The sequence below is a fragment of the Pteropus alecto genome, unplaced genomic scaffold (genome assembly GCF_000325575.1).
Source record: "Pteropus alecto unplaced genomic scaffold, ASM32557v1 scaffold164, whole genome shotgun sequence".
In the NCBI taxonomy this organism is placed as follows: domain Eukaryota; kingdom Metazoa; phylum Chordata; class Mammalia; order Chiroptera; family Pteropodidae; genus Pteropus; species Pteropus alecto.
The window spans coordinates 9,480,462-9,496,413 of NW_006439568.1; the positions used below are offsets into that span (position 1 = coordinate 9,480,462).

The window sequence follows — 15,952 nt, forward strand, 5'->3', positions numbered from 1 at the left end:
GGTTCAGTGATTTCATTAATAGGGTTAAATCTTCAGGGACCTTAGCAACCTAGACACGTTCGTAGATGGGTTTGTAATAATTCTTTATTAGTTTATTTATTCCTTCTTATTCATGTTTCTTTTATTTATGTGTGAAAATAATTGTTCTTGGCAGAGAGGTAAGTTGCATAGGAGTTAAATAGTTCTGCTTTCTTTTTATTGACAAAATAATATTGATGATTTGTTGAGTATTATGTGGCAGACACTGTGTAAAATATTTACTATACATTATTTCATTTTTAATAGTGTTAATGTTATGAAACAGCTCCATTTTGCAAATTAGAAATCTAAGACTTAGGAATAACAAGTGACTTTTCCAAGGTCACTGCTAGTAACCGCTGAAGCTGGAACTCATACATATTCTCGTGTGACTGTTAAAGCCCATTTTATACCCTTCAGGAAATGGAGAGGTCTTCGATTCAACAGTGTGTAAGTTTTGTGCATTTTCTTCATTTCACAGCACTAAAAGTCTGTCAGTCTTATTAGCTGGTGTTCTGCATGAAGCTCTTTCTCGTGCTAACTGCTTCTGTCTTTAGGAGGGCTGGATCTTATTGGTGTAAAATCTTTTTGGGTCTATTCATCACTAAGTCTTCACATCTTTTATTAACCCATTGTTTTAATTATTGAGTTACCAACATGAAAATCATCTTGTTATTAAAGCTAAAGTATACATATGAGCTTTGGAGTTTAGCTTGATTTAAATATTGGCTCTACCGCTTACCATATGTGTGACCCTTAGCCATTTACTTAATTTCTCTTAGCTTCAGTTTTTTTATTTGTAAAATGAGTATAGTAATGCCTTTCTTCTAAAATAATTGTGAGAATTATATGATTGAATATGTATGTAAAATAATAAGACTGTTGCTTGGCATGTCATGTTCAATAACGTGTTGGGCAGTGTAACCTGTTATTAACTGGCTATCGATGAATTTTTATCAATAATGTATTTGTTTAAAATGAAATAATAATCAGTAAAATACTATTTATCTTCTCTTGTTAGACTTAGTTTGCCCTCTGAGAACTTTTCATTATATTTTAAACTGTGTTGCCCTTTAGTCTTCAAGCCATGAGCTTATACTAATTACTACTACTACTACTATTAATAAATTATGTGCCAAGCACTATTCAAAGCACTTTATGTTAACAGCCTCACGTTGTAGGAATTATTAATAATTATTGTTACTGTGAACTTTTAAATTAATTGTTCAACAACGTAGTGTCTTTATCTTTATGGGAATATTAAAGGAGAGAGTGATAGAAGAGTTGTTTATTCCATTAGAAGTTATTCGGTGTTTCCTTCTGGCTGAGGAAAATTAGGTAGTGCTGGAGGCTTGGTTCTCTTTGTGTTCTCTGTTACCAAGTAGATCTTTCTTGGCTACATGCTCCCCATGCTGCCTCCTCTGACTGATGAGGCACTGTGTTCAGGAACCGTCTTGAGATGTTGAGAACTTGGCAGGGGAATAGTTCTGCTTTCACACATTCAGATAACTGAGGTCTTTATTTCTGTGTCTTGATGGTTCCGTCGTCTGTGTCAGGAAATTATCTTCCTGTGACAAAGGTTAACAGGATCTCTGCCTCTAATAACCTCAGGTTGAGGTGACATTGTTTGACCGAAAGAACCTTGGATGCCAGACCTTTGGGGAGCCTTACCTGAAAGTCTCGAGTGTTGTATGTGCACGTTTTTGACATGTCTTCAAACTCCAGGAGTTTCAGATGTACATTTAGACTGTGTGAGCTTTATTATTTGTGTAAGGGTAAAGGAAATTATTTGTAAGAAATGCACTTAGTTCTATTATATAATTTTATGGTCTTGCAAAAATCCATTAGTACAGTTTATGTTTTCATTGAAATAAAGGAAATGTAAACTATAAGAATGGTATTTAAGCTTGCTTCTGTTATTTTCTTTTAGGTGGTATTAAAGATAATCAAACATTATCAAGAAGAAGGACAAGGAACTGAGGTGGTTCAAGGAGTACTTTTGGGCCTGGTTGTAGAAGATCGGCTTGAAATCACCAACTGCTTTCCTTTCCCGCAGCACACAGAGGACGATGCCGACTTTGACGAAGGTAAGGGCACTCTCCTCAAATGTGTCTTTGCACTGCACACAAATGCCTGTTAGTACAGTTATCACTATAACATTCGATTACGTGTTACCAAGAATCTATCAGGCTAGCCTAGTTGACTTGATTTCTGTGTTTCTTGAAAAAATTATACACATTCTGTGAAATCAGGATTTATAGTGACAACTTCATTAGTTTCGACTTATTCAGAATTCGTAATTCTGGTTCCAGTGATTTGGATAGGAGCTGTACTGATGTTAACTTTTCCATATGAAATCAGCTTGCCAGATAACTTAAGTTGTGAAGGACTAGGATCATCATTATGTGCCCAGCATCCATTTCCTTCTATGGTTTTCTACTTAATGGTTACGAAATGATGGATTGAGCTATCTAGTTTAGAAAGAAGATTCTTTAAGCATTTCAGAAACATTTTATTTTTGTGCTATAGGTGTAATTGCTTTGTTAGCAAAGGCCAATAAAAGCTCACCAAAGGCCAAGGTCTGTATCCTAAAAGATTGAAAAAAAAAAAAAAAACTACTTGAAAATAATTTCTCACTTGTCTGAAGTCTCAGGGCTTATTTTCTATATAACTTTTATTGTAGTAAAAACAGATGACAAAATTTACTGTCTTAACCATTTTTAAGTAGTCTTAACTGTATTGAAGTTTTTATGCAACAGATCTCTAGAATTTTCATCTTAAAAATACTGAAACTATATCTGTTGACCAGCTCTTCCCCTCCTCCTTCTGCCCCAGACCCTGGCATCCACCGTTCTCTTTTTAGTTTCTAAAAGTTTGACTGCTATAAATACTTCATAGGTGTGGAATCATGCAGTATTTGTCTTTTTGAGATTGGCTTATTTCAGTTAGCTTAGTTGTCCTCAAGGTTCATCCTTGTTGTAGTGTATGACAGGACTTCCTTCTTTCTAAAGGCTGGATAATGTTTGTTGTCTATATATGCCACATTTTCTTTATCTATTTATCCATTGATGGCTATTTACATTGTTTCTACCTCTTGGCTATGGTGAATAATGATGTAGATGTCTCTTTAAGAACCTATTTTCAGTTCTCTCGAATGTATACCCAGAAGTGGGATTTGCTGGATCACATGGTAATTCTGTATTTAATTCTTTGAAGAACTTCCATATTGTTTTTCTGTAGTGGCTGATCCCCACAAACAGTGCACAAGGGTTCCACTTTTTCCACATCTTCACCGACACTTGTTATTTTATGGTTTTTGATAGTGGCCCTTATCACAGGTGTGAAGTGGTATCTCATTGTGGTTTTCATTTGCATTTCCCTGATAGTGACATTGAACATCTTTTCATATGCTTTTTGGCTGTTTGTATGACTTCTTTAGAGAAATGCCTATTCAAGTCCTTTGCTCATTTTTTAGGATTTTTGTTGTTGAGTTGAATGAGTTCTTTATATATTAACTCCTTATTATAGATATATTTTTTATTTCATAGGTTGCTTTTTTACTCTGTTGTTTCCTTTGCTGTACAGACGCTTCTTAGTTTGATGTAATCCAACTTGTCTGTTTTTGCTTGTGGTATAATATCCTAGAAATCATTGTCAAGGCCAGTGATATGAAGCTTCTTCTGTATATTTTCTTCTAGCAATTTTATGCCAGTACCATACCGTTTTGATTACTGTTACTTTGTAACATGTTTTGAAATAAAGAAGTGTGAGGCTTCCAGCTTAGTTTTTCTTTCTCATTTTTATTTTGGCTATTCAGGGTCATTGAGATTCCATTTGAATTTTAGGATAGTTTTTTTTTTTCTATGTCCACAAAAAATGTTACTGGTATTTTGATAAGGATTGCATTGAATCTGTAGATCACTTTGGGTAATATGGACATTTTAACAATATTAAATCTTCCAGTCCATGGACACAGGATATCTTTCCATTCATTTGTGTCATCTCTGCTTTTTTTTTAACGGTGTATTTTAGTCGTTAGTGTACAAGTATTTTGCGTCCTTGGTTAAATTCTTAAATATTTTATTTGTTTTGATACTATCGTAAATGAAATTAAAAAGACGATTCCGTTTAGCCATTCATTTTTATATAACTTTTAACTGACAACTTTTAACTTGGATAAAATGTTTTTTAAATCATTTGACTTTGTGTCTTCATAATACCTGAACAAGTAATGGACACAAAGTATATTCTTGCTAGTACCTTGATATTGCAATTTGGTCTACAAAAATCATTTTCTTTTTTTCATTAAAGTGATACCTCAAGAAATCAACAAAGGCACTTCAGTATTTGCATTTTTAAAAGCTTTTGTATAGTGTGGATTTTTTTTTTTTTTTTAAACTGGCCAAGCTCTCCGTGTTTCGTCTGAAACTGCTGTAGTGTCTCATCTAATTTACTGTAGTACCACAGGATTAGGGAGGGGACTCCTCTGCAGTCCTTTCGGGCAGTGTTAGGCTATCTCCATTTCTGTTCACCAGCGCATCTGGAGATGCGGACTTTTGTTTTAGTAATAACTGTTTTAGAGCTGGAAGACGGGGTGAAGATGGGATTGTTAACTCAGTTTCTTTGGTTTACAAGTGAGGAAGCTGAGAGGTTTGCTTGAAGTGACTTGCTCAGTTACTCGTAGTGGCACAGTTGGGAGTAGAATTCATTCCTGAAGTTTGTATTATCACTTCATTTTCTCAGGTAATTAATTTTGTTTTATAAAATTCTCAATTTAGAATATGAGCAAGTCTATGGCCTTGCCACCCTGAACAAGCCCGATCCCGTCTGATCTCGAAGCTAAGCAGGGTCGGGCCTGGTTAGTTCTTGGATGGGAGACCTCCTAGGAAGACCAGTGCTGTAGGCATAAAAAATAAAATAAGAGATTGTAAGCTGACAAGGTCCTTGCAATCTGTGAGGTCAACCAAGGGTTGCCTCACCTTAAAAAGAAAAATAGAATATGAGCAAGAAATATATTCTGTGCATTTATGATAGATAAAGCAAAGTGTATTACTAATTTTAGATCTTGATCATTGGAAGCTGACTTCTCTTAGGGACTTGAGATATTTGACCAATATGCTATTTCATTAACAGGTACTGTAGGAAGCTTATTTAAAAAAATGTTTTAACAATATTGAGATAAACAAAACCTCAGTTTAGCATTAAATAATAAAAAAAAATGCTGGACATTGTGTGCTATGTACTGTATGCACATTGCCTGTAATAGTTGTTACTCTGCACAGTTGAAGGTTTTATCAGTCCCACGTTCCATGTTAAGAAACTGATTCTCAGTAAGACAAATAACCTCCAAAATCATTTAACAGAGAATTAGGTTGGAAAGTTGTGACTGCCTGGTGCCAAATCCTGTGATTTTCTTGCTATATGATGTCACTTAGATACTTAGTAAAGTGGAAGCAAGTAATTAGTGTTAAGTGTAGAGCATCATTATTCTGTATCTGAAATCTGCTTTTTGGGTAAAACAACTAAATATTTTTTTCTTGGTTTATCTTTAGACGTTAGTAGGATTTGCAATTTTTCTTATACATATGAAAAATCTAAGATAACACTCTGTATTTCTTAATTGCCTTAGGTAGTAGTCTTGAATTTTAGGTTCTCTCACCTAATCCATTTATTTATCTGAATGGGCATTAGTGTGTAGTCACCATTATATTTATATCAAACTTTGATAACTAAATTTTTCTATTGATTATTTTAAATCATGCTAAAGGCCAGTTGGTTTGCTTACTGTTTTTCCGTTGTTTTATATCTGCTAAAACTAATATTTATTCAGGGAAAGACTTGTTGTTGAGCAAGCACCGGGCTGGCATTTGATGTTTATTTTTTCACTGATTCTTTCCACCTTCCTGTGGAGGAAGCATGGGCACTAGCTCCATTTTACAGGTGAGGAAACTGAGGCCCAGAGAGGTGACAACTTCCTCAAGGCTTTGCAAACACCAGGTGACCCAGTGGGTCTCTCTGACTTCAGGGAAGGATCTTTTCTTCTGCTTTCCCCCCTTATGGGAATAAAATAAGTACCAAATATTTTATAATTTTAGTGATTACATATTTTGAATTGCTTAGGTTTTTTAAATTTAAAACCATTTTTTTAACTTTTGTTTTTGTTTTGGTATCTCATGTAAAGTGGAGATTTTAAATCTGTGGCCCAAAGGGATCGTCAAACTATCATCCGCGGACCTGCTTTTGCATGTAAAGTTTTATTGGAACACTGTCATGCTCTTTCATTTATATATCTGCTGTCGCTGCATGCCTGCTACATAGTATAGTTGAGTAGTTGTGGCCGAGACCATGTGGGCACCATGCCTGAGTTTTTTAATGTCTGGCCCTTTAAGAAAGTTTGACTACCCTTTTTTATATATAATTTTTCTTCTTGTTCTTTTCCTTCTCTCATAGTGTTAAAGAATAAGGTTCTCTCTTTTCATCATTAATTGATGACTTTTTGTTTGTTGTTTATTTCTTCTCGATGTTTCCCTTAACATTGACTCTGAGTCCAGAATGTGCTGTGGGCACTGTAGTGAAAATGCTGATACTGTTGGGTGTTTGTTTCACTGCTGGGTGTGGAAAGTATCAGAATAGGCAGTTTTTGCTTTAATTTTAATGCATGCATTTTTCCTTTAAGAAAAACGCCTACATTGTGCATTAGGGGACCTGTCTGTAGATAATAGGGAAGAAAGACATTTAATTTATGGTGGCAGACTTGTGACCAGGTATTGTGGAAAGGTAATGGTTTGAGGCCAAAAAACTTGGGTGGGAATTCCAGCTCAGTACTTAGGAGGATCTGTGTGACACTGAATAACTTAACTTCTGAATCAGTTTTTTTCTGACTTCGTAGTATCTTTCACTTAGTGTATATTAATTGCTTACTGAGTACTAGAAAGATAGTCGAATGATAATTTCCTTATGAGATGAACTTTTTGGGTAGTGCTACCCTGGATTATATTACGATAGGATTATGAAAACCAAGAAAACTGTTGTGGCATGAAGTTTTTCTTGTTTGTTTCTCTCCATGAAATTTGCATTTTGTTGCACATAAGATAATTCTCCTTTGAGTGGTTTAAATCTTGATACACTTTTATATTACAGAATTTACTCTCTAGTTGAAAGTGAGATAACTTATTCGTAGAATATATGTTCTTTTTAAATGAGTAGAAAAACTCATATTAAAATTCCCATTAGGGGGCACTATTATCAAGCTTAGGAAAACTGGAGACTAATTTGTTTTCTCAGACATGCAACCCGAGGCTTGCTAAAAGAGAAAAATATTTTCATCTGATAAGATTCAGATACTGTTTTATGCAACTGAATTCCTTAAATATGTTATAAAGTGCACTGAATTAAACACAGATCCAATAACTCACTGTCTTGTTTTTCAGCAGACTAAATCAATTTAATATTGCAGGTGATATAAGAAGCTTGCTTTATTTTGCATCAGAGCCAAATCCGTAATTTTCATATTTGGAGCGGACAGATTTTTTATTTTGCTCTCTTTAAGTCAGTCCAAAGGATGATCCTTGGCTTTCAAATAAGTTTCTTTCAAAAATGAGGAAGCATCAAGACTGAATGGTGCTACTAAAATGCAGTTAGGGGAGTGAAATGTCACCCTTACTCAGACAGTATTAATGTGTGCAGCACTTATAATTACTGAAGTAATTTCACACATTGAAGTGATATAGACACACACAGCTTTGATCTTTTTTGTTCATTTTCAGGTACTTGAAATGATTTTCTTTTTTATTACTCAAGTTTGGTGTTAGAACAAGAAATAACTAATATAGACTGGACTGTTACACACAGTTATTTTGTTAGCGTTAAATTTCCAAAAGAAAAGCAGTGGCGGATAGTCTTCATCAGACCCTTCAAAGGCTAAAATATGAATTGGCAAGAATGTAATTAAAATGTATTTAGTCTATATTTTCACAGCATAGTTGTTATTTTTTGTATCACTGGATTCAGAGAGAGTAGGTTTGTGCAGTTATAATATTTGCAATACTTTCTACATAAGTAAGCTATATATTAAGTTGGAGAGAATCCCTGTTTAATTACTTGCTCCCTGAAGTCTCACCTTCTTTCCCTTTGTTTGCCTGCACCCAGGGCAAAACTGCTTGAAACCTAGCCAGTGCTTACTGTTTCGGCTTTGTATTGCTTTTGAGTTAAGGGAAGTGTTGAGTCAGGATAGAGAAAGATTTTCTTTTCTTTCCTTTTTTTTTAGATGGGGACATTTTGAGAAAAGACATGGTGTTTACTTATTATTTTGTATTCTATCTGTATGATCATTGTGATCTGTTCAACAGATTCATTTTTTTAAAAAAAATTCTGTTTAATTACGTTTTTAAAAGAGTTTTTCTTGTTAGAAATATTGGATATATTGGACAGTTTTCAAGTGTGTTTTGAAACTTATGGAGAGTAGGAGCACGCTTACTTTGTGATCTTAAATCATTAAGTGGCTGTGTGCTAAAATGCTTTAAATAACTCAAAAAAAATCTCAGTAATTCATTTCAGGTTTTATCCAGCAAATTACGTTGAGTGGTAGTGAAAAAGAAACAAAGGTATGAAATCTTGGTTACTGCTTTGAAAGATTTTAAGTGGGAGAGACAAGTGTGTAAATAAAGAATTGTGAAACAGTTGATATTAGTCTAGTGCGAGGAAGGGAAAAAATGATGAGAACACTCAGATACGAGCTACTAATTCTTTTGGGGGAATGACTTCACAAGGGAGGTGAAGTTTGATTTTTGTCAGTTGCATTTTAAGTAATTTTTAAGGAAGTTTTGTCTTGTGAATTTGTTCTAATCCTGTTTTGCGGCCTTCATAAACATCACAAGCATGTAGATTCAACTTGTCATCTTTTTGTTCGGAGATAATTGTTTCTTGACAATATTTTTCAGATTTTGTTGCTGATTTTGTATTCAGGAAGAGAAATTATTTTTGAGATCTAGGCTCTTTAGATCTGTGAAAGGGCTCCTAATAACAATTTAGTGACATGTTTGTAGAAACTTGGGTGTAGAAACATGCCACACTCATCTCGATTTGAAATATTTAATAAATATTTAAATAAGATACTTAGTAAATTTTAAATACCTGATAAAATATTTCATTTTAAAAGAAACGTTGTATAGGCAGGTAGAGAGAATCTGTACACTGAATTCAAATATAATCCTCCTGGGTACTGATCTCTTTGTTGTTATTCGTGATCGTATTTTGAAAATGTTAAACCACTCACATTTAATGATTTATCATTTAATATTCAAGGCAATGAACTCTAGATTATTACTTACTTAAATTATTTTGATTGCTCAGGAAGCTTATAGTTTGTGATTTGAAACTGACTTAAAAACCTTAAATTTCCTTTATGTATTAGTTTTTGGTTTTCTAAGGTGATTAGAATATGAGAAGTAAAATCCAAATAGGAAGCATAAACCCCAATATTTTTATGCCGTTTTTGTTCTTTCAGTTTGGATGTCTCAAGATTTTAAGTACAAGAGTAGGAGCAAAGTCTAGCTTCATTTTAAAAGCTTGAAAAGTAATTTTACATTTACTTCATGTTTTAAAATTTAGTTGTGTTTTTTTTCTCCTTTTAACTGAGTTGGGACACTCTTGTGCATAGAAGGATATACTACTGAAAATGCGGTCAAGGTAAAAGATTTTTCTGCTTAAAGAAATTAAAGTGCTTTACACTATACCCTCCCTCGGTCCCTTAAGCGTAAGTGCTATGGTTTGGAAAGAAGCCAAGTAAAACCTGTTCAAATTTTGTGCAGACTTAAAGTAATACTTTAAGATTTGAAAATTACAGGTGAATACAGTACTTAAATAGTATTTAAAATTCCTAAATTTCCCAAGTCTAAAAATGTAATCCTTAAATTACTATTCCCAGTGGTTTAAATTTTAATTAAATAAAAATTTCTTACTTTGAACAGCAACAATGTTAGATATAGATACTTGAATTTATTACTAAACTTAAAGGTAATAACTGTTAAAAATGAGCTGTTTTGGCATTAATTAAAAGTCAGAAAGCCACAGTTGCAGTGTGTAACCAAAGGTCCCTTTCCAAAAATTGTCCTAACCAACACAGTTCCAGCTTGCTTCCTGTCTTTCTCAGAAGTGCTGCTACTTATCTTCACGCCCCAATTAAATATATTACTTGCGTGCAAGTTTTACAGATTGATAGATTTATTATAATTAGATTTGATGTTTTGATGCCAATACTGTCTTTCAAACTGCTCTTTATGTTAAGAGTGATATCTTAGTCATGCCACTGAAGTGTTCTGTTTGTTTTATATTCATCTCAGTAGGTGAAATTTTCATAGCTCTTGAGACTTGTATATGTTTGAGATTATTCTTCATGGTTTACCTATTATCAGTTTCAGAATGATGTTTTCATATCTTTATCTCTTTTTCATCATGAGGATTTTTGCCGCTTTTTATCAGTAATTTTTACTGAATACATTTTAGATGCTTTCTGATATATTTGAAAACAAAGGCAATATTTATTTTTACTTAAGTAACAGTATCAAGTCATAGGTTTTTGATGCAACCCTGCATCTCCCCCCTACCGCCACCCCTACCCCGCTCACTTTCACCCTTAGTTTTCTCTGACATTTAACCTATAAATACTTTAAAATACCGACATCCTTTCTTCCCTGCTTGGTCGGTGAGAGGATCCAAAAATTATTCAAGTGGTCTTATTTTTCTTTGTTGACCTTGTAGAGACATTTTTTGGTGACAGGCTGTTAACCCCACAACCAGTAACAGTGGCTGTAAGAGTCTGGCTGCGGAGTCCTCGTTGGGGCTCTTTGGACTGGTGGCATGCTGAAAATAACCACAGCAGGCAGTGGTGGTGGCAGCAGCAGCCCGCACTCACACATCCCAGTTGTCCTCCAGCCACTGTAGTTTCCAGGTCCAGCTGCTCCCACTTTGCCTTCTCCTTTTCTTTCTTTATTCCTTTGTTACTCATTCATCAAATCAGTATTTTAGTGGGAACTATGTGCCACGCATTTCCACTGGCCACTGCGTACCTATATTTGTACTAAGGCTATTTTCTGAGATGTTCATTATTTAAAGAACTTAGCTGTTTTAAGTATATTTGACTAGAAGTCTGAGAGGATATGTTAGCTCATCATGTTATTGAAATCAGATTGTTAGTATAAAATGAAGGTTATGTTGCTATTGAGGTAAAAGTGCCTAGAAAATATTTTTGTGTAGCTAGATAATGACTTCGGGTTTATAAATAGGTCTACAAATCTAAACATCTCAAAGTTGGCGATTCAAAGTGATTCCATTGTTTTGTAAAACAGTTTTGATCCTAAAATTTATAAATCTGACGTTTTCATATTCATAGTAGAAATCTTTTATTTTTATTTTTGATCTCACTTGATAGTGACTCCCAAAACTTTAAAGTTTCTGTCAGTAATTGAATCTGTAAGTAAATGTACTCAGTTTTAAAAGTCTGTTATCAAGATTCTTTTGGTAAAGTGAATTATTTCTATTTAATTCAAAATTTTCTTTTTCTCCTACCACTCCCACAACCACCTTTGCCCCGAGAACACAGATAAAACAATAGAAAGATTCAGCACTAGAAGAGAGTGAAGTGCTGTGTGAAGCATGATGATGTAACACCTTGATGGCTGTTAGCCATTTTCTCTGGTGATGAAATGAAGAATGGGATGGTATGGACATAATGTGAACTATTAAGATCAATGTAAGCCTTATCTGGGTTAGTCTCTTGGTCTTTAGGGGATATTTGACATGACTGACAGTGAGACTGATATTTTGTCACAGTCCAGATTTGTATTTCTTTCCAAATTGTCTTCTCAAACTACAGGAATAAAAAATTCTACTAGCCATTCCCACTTACATGGAAATGATGTGTGTACACATATACCGTTATAGCTCTTACTTGAGAAAATCCTAAAATCATTCGTGTGTGTGTGTGTATCTCACATATATTTCACAAAGATCTTGCAAACTTTCTGAAAGGCATAAAAGGAAGGGAATTCAGACTAAAGTTCTGGTAAAGTTCTGTCTTACTGCTAAATGTAATCATGGGTCTCTCTAGCTTAAGTTTTCACATTTATAGAGTGAATCACAATAGAAATTTTTGTAATTCTTTTAGCAGATGGGAAACTGAGAGACCTAAGTCTAAAATTAGTTGCAAATCCTGAACTAGAAACCCCAATATGCCCATCTAATATGTAATTCACCACAATTTAGGAGAGTTGTCAGTAATCCCAATATTTTGTCAAAATCAGTGAGTGATATAGGTGCCTACAGTTGTGACTTGTAGGCATGACATACTTAGTTAAAAGTCTACTTTTTGTGTTAGCATTTACTATCAGCACAGCTGGAATCAAATGATTGTTGAATTTAACACTAGACTTCAAAAAGTTTCCTAAGTTTGTATGTATATATACTGGGTATTAAATAAAAATAAAGGGCAATTCTAGTCTTCAGGTCAACAAAATTAGTGGTAGTCAACTCAGGTACTCTAAACCCGTTTAAACACATTCATTCAAGTTAACACATCTTCTGGTATTTTGATATATGGAATGGAGAAAATTAATTGAAAATATAGATTGATCTGGGTAGGTTCAGGGAGGAAATATATGTTCTTATTAAATGCCACTGAATGCAGAAAATTTAAATAGATGGTTTAATTCGACTAAGGAAATCAGTGTCTGACCAATGACACAGGAAGACTTTGTAGAATCCACTGCTTTGCAGATGACTTGAACAGACAATACTGATAAAGCCTGTCATGTTAACTTCCTTCTTTAAATAGTGTGTTGTGCAGTGCTTCCAATCTGCTGTGACTGCCATCCACACAAGCCAGGGTGACAAGACGAGAGCATGGAACGTGAATGGATCAGTTACTTGTAAGGATCTAGGGGAGCACTGGGGAACGCTCATGAAACACTGAGCAGGTAGTGATGTTCCTTTGTAATCAGTATAACTAGCCATCTGTAAACCGGAGGTGTGTGTGCAAGACATACAACTCTCACAGTTCAGCTTTTTGGATGTGATGATACCTATGATCGAGAACTACTAGGACATCCAGGGACAGTAACCATGATCGTGCCTCCCTTTTCTTATTTTTCTCTATTTTTTTTATATAATTTTTTTGCTGCTTCAGTGTTTGCCACCAATTTTGAGGTAGATTTAATAATCCTAGCATTTTTACTTTGGCTAAATGGAAACTTTTTGGAGACAAATTATGTTATAAAACAAGTTTTCTGAGAAACAGATAAGTACTTTTTAAAAAATCTGTAAGACCTATAGATGGGAAAATTGCTTTGAAATCTTACAAGTTGTAGCCAGCAGGGAACCACATGAATGATGGAGAAGTCGTGTATGGGTAACAGGCATTGACTGGCAGAATCTAACCTGTATACCTTTGTCACTGGATAAATCTCTTATTCGAATCTGAGGTTTATAACTTGTAAAATGGTTCTTTTTGTATGCATTTGGTTACCTTTTTGAGGTAAACATTTGAACTCTTATAAAACTGTGTTAACCATGAGTCATCTGGTATCTCCATAGGAATTAACATAACCTTATATAGATGACTAAGAATACAAAGCCACTGCGGTTTCTGTGGTTTTACCAACTATGGCTCCAGTTCTAAAACATTTAAAATGAGACCTACTCTCTCTTTAAAAGTTTTTTTTTTTGGGGGGGACAAAGAGTTGTCTTATCAGGAAACTTCAGTAACTTAAGCAGATCCATAACTGGGGGGAATTAATAACAGAAAGTTTTTGTTGACACCGGGAAGTAGATTAAATAGTGCAATTGTGGTAATGAGTACCATATATGATAAGCATGAGCCACCTGGGTTTTATTAGGCTGCTTGATACTTTGATCACAATATTATTTCAAGGCTTGTCCATTTAAATTGCTAAGTTTTCTTGTCATCTTTGTGATTTAGACCATAATTTCTTTCACTGCAAAGAGGTTTTTAAAAAAGAAAGGCTGGCCAAGCCAAAAATTCTAGAGAGGGGCAGGTTAACAGCTAAGCAAGCCATTGGATGAGAAAATCTGTTAAACATAAAATTAAAAACTTTGAAAATACAGCAGTTGAATATCAAGTTCATCTGACCGTGCTTCTCTTTAGTTTTTTGCTTAGATCATAATTACTTTTTTGTTTATCAGGTGGTAGTGGAGTACTAGAAGGATGTTTGGTATAATTCATTTAATTATTGTTTAATATAAATATGTGCATTTAAAATACATATATTTCATATTTTGAGAATGTAATATTGCTAACAGTTTCCCTTCAGCTGGGTATTAAGTGGTTTTGATGAACATCTGAGAATTTATGGAAGATTTTTAACTACTTCACTCATAATGAATGAATTATACTAATCACAGAATTTAATTTGTTTGATAAATTGTCTTGCCTTGTCTTTGAACTTGAAATTTTAAACATTAGTCTAAAATAGATGAATGAAATTTTTACTTATCAAAATCAACAGATTTTCCACTAATTTTATTTACTATAGAAATAGTCTTTTACAGATATTTAATGGTATCTTTGTTATGTATTTTAAAAAGTATTTTGGCTTGGGAAAATAAACATTCATCTTGACTGGTAAAGGGAGGACACGAGAGATTTAGTAATTTAAGCCATTGTTGTCTTTAGCATAATAGTAATAATAATCATTATTAAATGCCATTTTGAAAATTTCCTTGTAAAATGCTTTGTTCATTTATTCATGTGCTCATTGATTTTCACTGTTTTGATTTTTGAGAACTCTGGTTGTAATTTGGCTTGAAGTTTTCTGTATCCCAGTGCAACTTTTTTAAGCCTGGTTAAGGTCTAACTTAAGATGATCTTTTAATATATCTGATTTGCCTTTGGCAGTGAAAGGAGTATACAGAAGTGACAACAGCCTTTTTGTTTTTCCTGATAAGACAAAGGAGAAAAATATTAAAAATAGGAAAAGATTTGAACATTGGAAAGATTGTTTACCAAGAGTTTATAACATTCTTCTTTTTGGAAAATAGGGTAGTACTTTAAATTTTAGAGATATGCAACTCATTGATTCAGGAAAGGCAATCTCATATAAAAGGCAGAGGCACAGGTTTAGGAACGAGCATGTGGTACAAGCATAGAAAAATGAGAAGATGTGTCAATTAGAGCAAAAACTTAGTTTGAGGGAATGGTCTGAAGTAATAATAGATATGGTCAGATTATGAAGACTTTGAACGCTTGGAAAAGACACTTAGACTTGAAGTAGTTGTGAGTCATCTTAGGTTCTCCAGCAGAGGTATGATAGTATACAAATCAATACTCTAGCTAGAGGCAGGAAAAACAGATGGATAATGAGGCTTTGAATGAAATATGGGCAGTAGCAATAAGAATGAAAAGGTGAATGCTGGAGAGATGGAAGAATGGCACAAGATTAAGTTCAATGGTATACATACATTTTGAGAGTTTGCTTCATGTATCAAATAACTTTGATATTCTAGAAGAATTAAATTCCCGTTTGTCATTGCTCTTCCTCTTGAATTGTTTGTAAAAAGCACCTGTTTGGTAATAATGGTTTGTATGGCAGAGCAGATGGGTACAGAAAATGTAAGCTGTTGATAACCACCAGGGGCATTCTTGCCCTTAAAACAATACTACCTTTACTAAAATATTAAATATTTAAGATTTTTCAATTCAGGGAGCTGCTTGGGCCATTTTGAAAGTACATACATTATTTGGAATAGTCAGTGTGATATAGACGTGAACGGATATTTTTAGGGCTGTCTTAAGTGAGAGGATTAATCTATATTGCAAAGCTCCGAAGGACAGACCTAAGATCTACTAAAAAATAAAATGACTGATGTCAGTCTACTCCACTCTTCCAGCAGAATAGTCCATTCATGGGATGGGATTCCTTAG

The 15,952-nt window shown here is 34.1% G+C and overlaps 1 protein-coding gene and 1 pseudogene across 1 annotated transcript in view; both read left to right on the forward strand.

Moving 5' to 3' along the window:
• The window catches only part of EIF3H (eukaryotic translation initiation factor 3 subunit H), an 86,917-nt gene that overhangs the window by 18,482 nt on the left and 52,483 nt on the right, over positions 1-15,952 (forward strand). The window contains exon 2 of the mRNA XM_006916601.3: positions 1,949-2,105. Within this exon, the coding sequence (XP_006916663.1) occupies positions 1,949-2,105 (157 nt within the window). The remainder of the gene's footprint in view (positions 1-1,948; positions 2,106-15,952) is intronic.
• LOC112483662 lies at positions 4,808-4,924 on the forward strand (annotated as a pseudogene).